The 7,459-nt window shown below is 40.6% G+C and overlaps 1 protein-coding gene across 1 annotated transcript in view; it reads left to right on the forward strand.

Annotated features, from left to right (window-relative positions):
* The first annotated feature begins 3,614 nt into the window (after window positions 1-3,614).
* Window positions 3,615-7,459, forward strand: part of MYOC (myocilin) — a 21,124-nt gene continuing 17,279 nt past the window's right edge. Inside the window, exon 1 of the mRNA XM_069065437.1 lies at window positions 3,615-4,278. Within this exon, the coding sequence (XP_068921538.1) occupies window positions 3,735-4,278 (544 nt within the window). The 5' untranslated portion in view covers window positions 3,615-3,734. The remainder of the gene's footprint in view (window positions 4,279-7,459) is intronic.

Consider the following 7,459-nt stretch of genomic DNA (forward strand, 5'->3'; position numbering starts at 1 on the left):
TAGTGGTGGTAGTAGTAGTATTAGTAGTGGTGGTAGTAGTAGTAGTAGCAGCAGCAGCAGCAGCATCCCTCAGCAGGGGCTCACTGACCACCTGTACTTGACTCTTCTTACTGAGATCAGTAATAAATGTCTCTTCTTCTGGCAGAATTTGTAGCTGCTCACCATCAGTCCATGAAGCATGGGAAGCTACTTCCTTCTTTAGCTCCCCCCTGCAATAAATAAATGTCATTCATTCAGTCAGCATTTGTTAAGTATCTCTTATATGCCAGATACTATGCTAAGCCTTGGGTATACAAAGAGCAGCAAAAGACAATCCTCTAGTAATTTACAATCTAATGGGGGAGACACCATGTAAACAACTATGTACAAACAAAGTTTGTATAGGAAAAATAGGAAATAAGCAACAGAGAGAGGAAAGGCATTAGAATTAAGAGAGACAAACAAATGGCTTCCTCTAGGAGGTGGGACATTAGCTGGGACTTAAAAGGAAGCCAGGGAAGCAATGAGGCAGAGAAGAGAAGGGAGGGTATTCTAGGCATGGTGGGAGTGAGGGACTTACATTGTCCAAACTCCTGGAGCCGATTAGGTTTCTCATCTCTCTCTAAAGGTTCTTTTTCTTCATTTCCCTTTCGAGTCCTTCCATTCTTTCACAGACTATGTGAGAATTGTTCTTCCCAGTCTTTGATCTCTATGGGAGATACCAGATTGCTTTTTATACAGATATTATTAGTTGGCATAGAGAAGAAACACAAAATCTTTGCAGATTCCTGGAACATTCTTGTTATCCTTTATACCTTCTAAAATTGGAATCTTTGGTTGTCTGCAATATGATGGAAAAAGAAATTAATTTAGCATCTGGAGGACTGGGGGTCAAATCTCTTGTCTGTGTAAAACTGAATCACTTCACTTCAACTGTAAAATGAGGGAATTGGAATAGATGATATCTTTAGTCACTTCCAGCTTTAGGTCCTATAATGTATAATCAGAATTGGGTTGAGTAGAAAGAGTGTTGCATTTGGAGAAGGGAAACTTGGTTCCAATTCTGGTTCTGCCACTTACAACTGGGCAAGTCAACCTTTCTAAACCTCAGTTTCCTCATCTGTAAAATGAAGAGGTTGGGCTGGATGACCTCTAAGCCTATGAACTGTGACTATTTGCTATATCAGTGCTCTGAATGGAATGGGATCAGGTTGTGGGCAGGGAAAGGGGAGAAAAGGGAGGAAATGTTTCTGAGTGTAGTTTTAAAAGGTTTTCCTAACTGTCCTTCTGGCATTACCTGCCAAAGGGGAGAAGTTGCACTCAGCTGTTATCTGCAAGGAAGTCTCCTGTAGGAATTTAACTCCCACCTACTTCATAGCTCTTCCTTTCTCTTCTACCCTCTCACCAACTGATTAGACATCTGATGTCATCTATTAGTATCTCCTCACTGCCTAACTACAGTACCTTTGTCTAACAAGGACTTTTCTTGGAGAGCTCAGTATAGTGGGACTCCTGGACTTGGGTTCAAAACCCAATCCCACCATTTATTTGTTGTAATAATCTCGGGAAAGCCATCTAACATCTCTGGTGCTCACTTTCCTCATCTGTCAAATGGGCATAACATTTGCATACTTGTAGAACCACTCTTACAGAACTGTTGTAAGGTCCATCTGAATAAAATATGCAAAATGCTTTGTAACCATAAAGGGCCATAGAAATATGGCATTATTTTTTCACATACACCACAGTGTAGCTCTCATCTTTTCTTCCTAAAGAAGTACCCAGCTGTCCTTGTGCCTTGGCAAGGCGCTTGCCTCAATAATTTTAAGGAGTCCAAAGAGGTGCTTCTGTTATGTTTACTGCATCAGAACCTGGAAATAAATAGTGCCACTTGATTAGCTATAGATAGCAGCCTCCAAAGGTCTCCAGTTCAAGTCTTAATTTAGAACCCATTTAGCAAGGATAAATGAACAAAACATGTCTCCACTGATATCAGGGCGAAAGAATTATGCACTCCAAAAATAGGCTGTGCAAGATAAGTTGACCTGGGAACTCTGCATTCACACATTCGCTGATAACAGCCATGCAGAAAACATGTGTGAATTATAGTGGTTGCTAACAGTCCCAGAGTGAGGCACCATGTCGTAGTTATCCCTGCCTGGTTTTTTTTGTTTGTTTACTTGTTGGTTTTTAGGGTTGGGATGCGGATGGAGAACAATGGTAGTGGTAAAGTTGATTTAATATAGAAAATGAAGCTTCTGGTAATGACAAATAAGTTACATTTGCCTAAGTATAAATACATCATAGATATGAACGCTGTGCCATTGTCAAGCTTCATTTGATTTCCTGGAAGTTCTAGGTATAATTCATGATTTATTTTTTTCTTCTCACATTGAGAAAAAGCTAAATAACATCTGACTCCAGGTCCGCAAAGATATGTATTAATTGGAAAGTCTGCACCTTTGTAAATATAGATATCTATCTGCATATATAGATTAGATGTGTATATCTAAGCATGCATTTCTATTGAATTAGTCTTAGGGAGTGTGGTATAGTGGAAAGTTTAAAACCACAACCTTAGTTCAAGTCCTCCTGATTCTACCACTTAGTTGTGTGACCTTGGGTAAGTCTGTTTCTCTGGCCTCAGTTTCCTTCTCTGTCAGATGAAGATAATAATATTTAAACTATCTAACTCAAAAGATTTGTAAACCTTAACACACCTAAATCTGAACATTGAAGGGTTTTTGGGGGTCCAAATGTGATTTCATCCATGTGGTAGAACTCCATGGACAATGACCAGCATTTTACTTGTAAATGATAAGAGTTGTATGGGGCCCTGAGAGGTTAAATCCATTAAACCATGTTGCCTTTCTGGGGTATCTGAACATAAATGTAAGTTATTATCATATGATTATGGATTATTTTAAATTCATTATAGGCACATGTGAGTATCAGTGTGGTATTGGGAAAAGCTAACCTTAGAGATGAGATGATACGAGTTCAAATACTACCTTTGACACACATGTGACTTTGTTCAGATCTCTTTTCTTCTCAATATCCCAGGTAATTTTCCAAGGCTATAAATTCAAGAGTAGGTTCTGATCTGCATTGGTGCAAGGGAGTTTCCATATCACTAGTTACCTGGACCAATGAAATCACAGATCTGGTCCCTCCCTACAATGTGTGTGCAAATATTAATTAAAAACTGGTAAAGAATCAAGGGAGAATTTGGCTTTATCCTTTCTTTTGGGGGGATGTAATGACTTAAGTGTGTTTTGTTTATGTTCTGTGTTCACCTTGTGCTGGATCACACATAAGAAACCATGGAAAAATTTTTGCTATGTGTATACAATCCCCTGAGCAAAGTAGGCTGGGGAGGTTGGGGTTGGTAGTATGTGAAAATGTGACTCTCTTCTTTTAAGAAACTCAAGACAGATTTTTTAAAAAGAAAACAAAAACCCTCCTGACAATGAGAAACAGCCCCTCTCTTCTCCTTCCCCCACGGCCCCACCCAACTTTGCACTCTCACACTCCTTATCCTGGTGGCCTCCTCTCCCTTCCTCCGCCCCCACACCCCCCATAGATTGGCTCCCATCAGTATATATGAAACCTCCTCCTGGAGCTCAGTCACTGGAGAGCTCCCAGGGCCACTCATTCTGACAGTTCACTGAGAAACTGAGCATTCACAGGGAAACACTCTGCAGGTCAGTACCCTGTAGGATTTCTGTGCTGTTCCTTAAAGAGCTAGCACAGACATGCTTGGTCCTCAGCTGCTGCTTTTGGGCTGCTTGGCATGGGGGGCCCTAGGCAGGACAGCCAATCTCAGAAAGGGTAATGACAGGAATGGCAGATGCCTCTATACTTTCACTGTGCCTAGCCCCAATGAGTCAAGCTGTCCAGGATCTGGCGAAGCCAATTCAGCCATCCAGGAGCTCCAGAGAGATAGCAGTGCCCAGCAATCTGAATTAGAAGCTGCAAAAATCCGGCTCAGTGTCCTGGAGACCCTCGTGAAGCAACTAGGAGGGGATGAAACTCCAGGTCTCATGCCTCCAGCTGTACGGGAGATGCAAAGTGAACTGGACAAGCTGAGGAGGGAGAAAACCAGCCTGGAGTCTGAGCAGAACCGCTTCCTCCAGGAAAAAGCTACCCTGGAGAAGGAGAAAAGGCAGCTAGAGAATGAGAACCGAAACCTGGCAAGGAGGCTGGCAAACAGCCGACGGGAGATGGAGATGCTAAGACTGGGCCAGTGTCCTCAAGTCAAAGAAACAGCAGCTGACATTCCCCAGGGTTCCAAGGAAGGTAAGACCAGGAGATGGACAAGCTGTGCTATGACATGAAATAATGTGGAATTACTTCAAGAGGCTCTCAGATGGCATGGTAGATAGTGTTAGACTTGGGAGTCAGGAAGACTTGAATTCAAATCCTGACTCAGACCCTTAGCTGAGTAAATCACTTAATCGCTCCCATATCAGAAAGAGCCCTAGACTTGAAGCCATCAGATCAAAGATTTAGAGCTGGGAAGTATATAAGAGATCATTAGGTCCAAATGCCTTTATTTTTAAGATGAGAAAACTAGGTCCCTAAAAGATTATATAAACTCATCCAAGGTCACAAATGCAGTAAGGAGTCAAGCCATGATTTGAATTCAGGATCCCGGTTTCGGAGGGCAAAGTGATACAGTAGAAAAAACACTAGGCTTGGGGTCAGTGCTAAGTAACTTGTACAAGGTCATGCAGGTAAGTAACGGGGAGTCCTGGGATTTCAATGCAATTTCAGTTGTCTTTCCACTCTATCCCTCTGCATTCCTCAACCAGATGGCCTGGGTTCAAACCCTGGCTCTGGTCCTTATTGTCTAGGTGACCTTAACTTCTCAGAACCTCAGTTTACTGATCTATCAAATAAAGACAGTTGGACTAAATGACCTTGGAGCTATCTTCTATTTTAAAAATCTATGAACCTAATGATTCCCCCATGGGTATTTTTTTACTCTTACTCTCCCCTAAAGAAAAGAGGTAACACAGAGTTTTGGAGAGGGAACAGATCTTGATGTCAAAAAGAATGGTTTACCAGTCCTGACGCTGATATTTTGTGTCCCTGGGTGAATCACTTAACCTCTCAGTAGTTTAGAAAGCCACTGAGAAAGTGAAGACCTGCAGATCAGTAGAGGATATTTCTTCATCTGGGAATTCCCTACATCAATAAAATCCCTAGTCCAATTCTTATCCCTCCTCCTAAAGAAATGCTTATGGTGCCCAAGGGCAAATGACCATCAGTACACTTGAAAATGACTTTGGAAAAGATGCTTTGGCTTGGTCAATTTTACTTTACTTAATATTAATGAGGAGTTGATTTTTTTCCTCTAGTTTCTCTGCTCAGGTTTTTAAATATATATATATAATTTTTTCTGCTTTGTTCAGATACATGGAATGTTAGTGCTGGAAAAGACTTTATATGAGAGATCAGAGATATTTAGAGCTGGAAGACACCTTAGAGATCTGGTCCAATCTCCTTATTTTACAAATGAGGACAGTATAGTTCAGAGAAAGCAAGCCACTCATCCATCCTATGTCACAGCAGTGAGCAACTGATAAAACTGGGACTTGAACCCAGGTCTGGTGACTTTCACCTTGCCTCTTTGGGAGGGGTGTGTGTGTGTGTGTGTGTGTGTGTGTGTGTGTGTGTGTGTGTTTGCATCTACCCACACAGTGGACAAGCACTCAGTGTTTTGTGCACAGTAGGTCCTTAATAAAGACTCACTGAATGTCATGTTCATTACTCCTGCCACCATTTTGTCTTTAATGTGAAATCAACGGTGCCATTTTAAAGTTCTGCTCCCAAACCACCATCAGAATGCTATCTACCTGAAAGACAGTACCTTACAATTCATATGGGTCCTCAGTATAGCTTTAATTCTATCTGGAGGCTTGAACTAAAGAAAATTACACAGTTGATTAGATCCATGTCTGGCAGCCAAGCCTAATTTATATGCATTTATGTTGATGTGTCTGAAGCTATGGGGAATCAGAAGATCTCATTTTAAATACTGATTGCTGTGTATGACTTGTGTGACCTAGAGCAAGTCAATTAACTTCTCTGGGCCTCGGTTTCCTTAACTTTTTAAGGGGTCTGATTAGTTAGTCTATAAAAATAGCTTATATCTCTAAATGTATAATCTGATGATAAGAATGAATTTGATCCAATAGAATTCGAACTCAAAGGTAGGAATTGTGTAGTTATTTCTGTTGTCTCCACAACATCTCTCACACTCATTCCTTTCTTTTTCTGGACCAACACCCTAGTTCAAGCCTGGTTATCATCTTTCACTGGGATTGTAGCAAAACGACCTACTTGGTTTCCCTGACTTAAGTCTCTCCCCTCTTCCATTCCTCCTTCACACGGTTGTCAAAGTGATCCTGACAATGTTCCTCTCCTCCTCAATGAACTCTTCCTGTTGCCTCTTGAGTCAAGTACAAATTCCTGTGTTTGCCATTTAAAGCCTTTCCCAGCTCACCTCTGACAGTTTGGTCCTCCCATACATTCTATAATCCAACCAAAGTGGCCTTATTACTGTGGCCTAGACAGAATCTACCATGTCTGTGCCTTAGTCCTAGCCATCCTCTGTGACTAGAATGCAATCCCTCCCTCCTCACTTCCACTTCTCCTAATCTCTTGTTTCCTTCAAAACTGACCTCAAGCACAGCCTTCTCCACGAAGCCTTTCCTTATCCCTCCAACTGCCAGTGCCCTCCAATTATCTTTATTTTGAATATATTTTACATATTCGAGTATGTATACAAACATATGCATATATACACATATGTGTAAGTATATATGCATATATTTTATATGCAATCTATACATGCACATACACACATATATATCAATAGGTTTATATATATACACATGTATACATTTAATATATCTAATGTTCCCTATTATCTCTCAGGCTTCAGGATCTGGAGTTTAAATGATAATGGCTAGTAAATATTTGTATACTGCTTTAAGATTTACAAAGAATAATTACAAATATTACCTTGTTTTATCCTAGAACAACCCTGGGAGGTAAATGTTATGAAACCCTCCCATTTTATACTTGCAGAAATTGATGCTGAATGAAATTAAGTGACTTGCCTAGGATGAGGCAGCTTGCAAGTCTGGGGCTGGATTTGAACTCAGATCAGATAAAGCATTCAGCGCCTGTCATCTGGTCTTTATAAAGTGAAATAGTAAATAAAAAGAAGTAACCTGGACAAAATATAGTAAAGAGCCATACTTTTCCACTTTCAAACAATAGTATTTTGGGTTAGTGGTTTGAAAATCTAGGGGGACCCTGGTGGCTAGTAAAATGAACTCTAACTGAACTTGAGTCAGAAGACACAGATTCAAATACAGGCTCTGATACTCACTGAGTGACCTTGGGTAAGTCTTTACCTCTCTGAGTTTTTATTTCCTCACCTGTAAAATGAGAATAATTTATATAT

Source organism: Petaurus breviceps, unplaced genomic scaffold (genome assembly GCF_028583685.1).
Source record: "Petaurus breviceps papuanus isolate PSGF00001 unplaced genomic scaffold, PetGlider_PUasm1.0 90692, whole genome shotgun sequence".
NCBI lineage: Eukaryota > Metazoa > Chordata > Mammalia > Diprotodontia > Petauridae > Petaurus > Petaurus breviceps.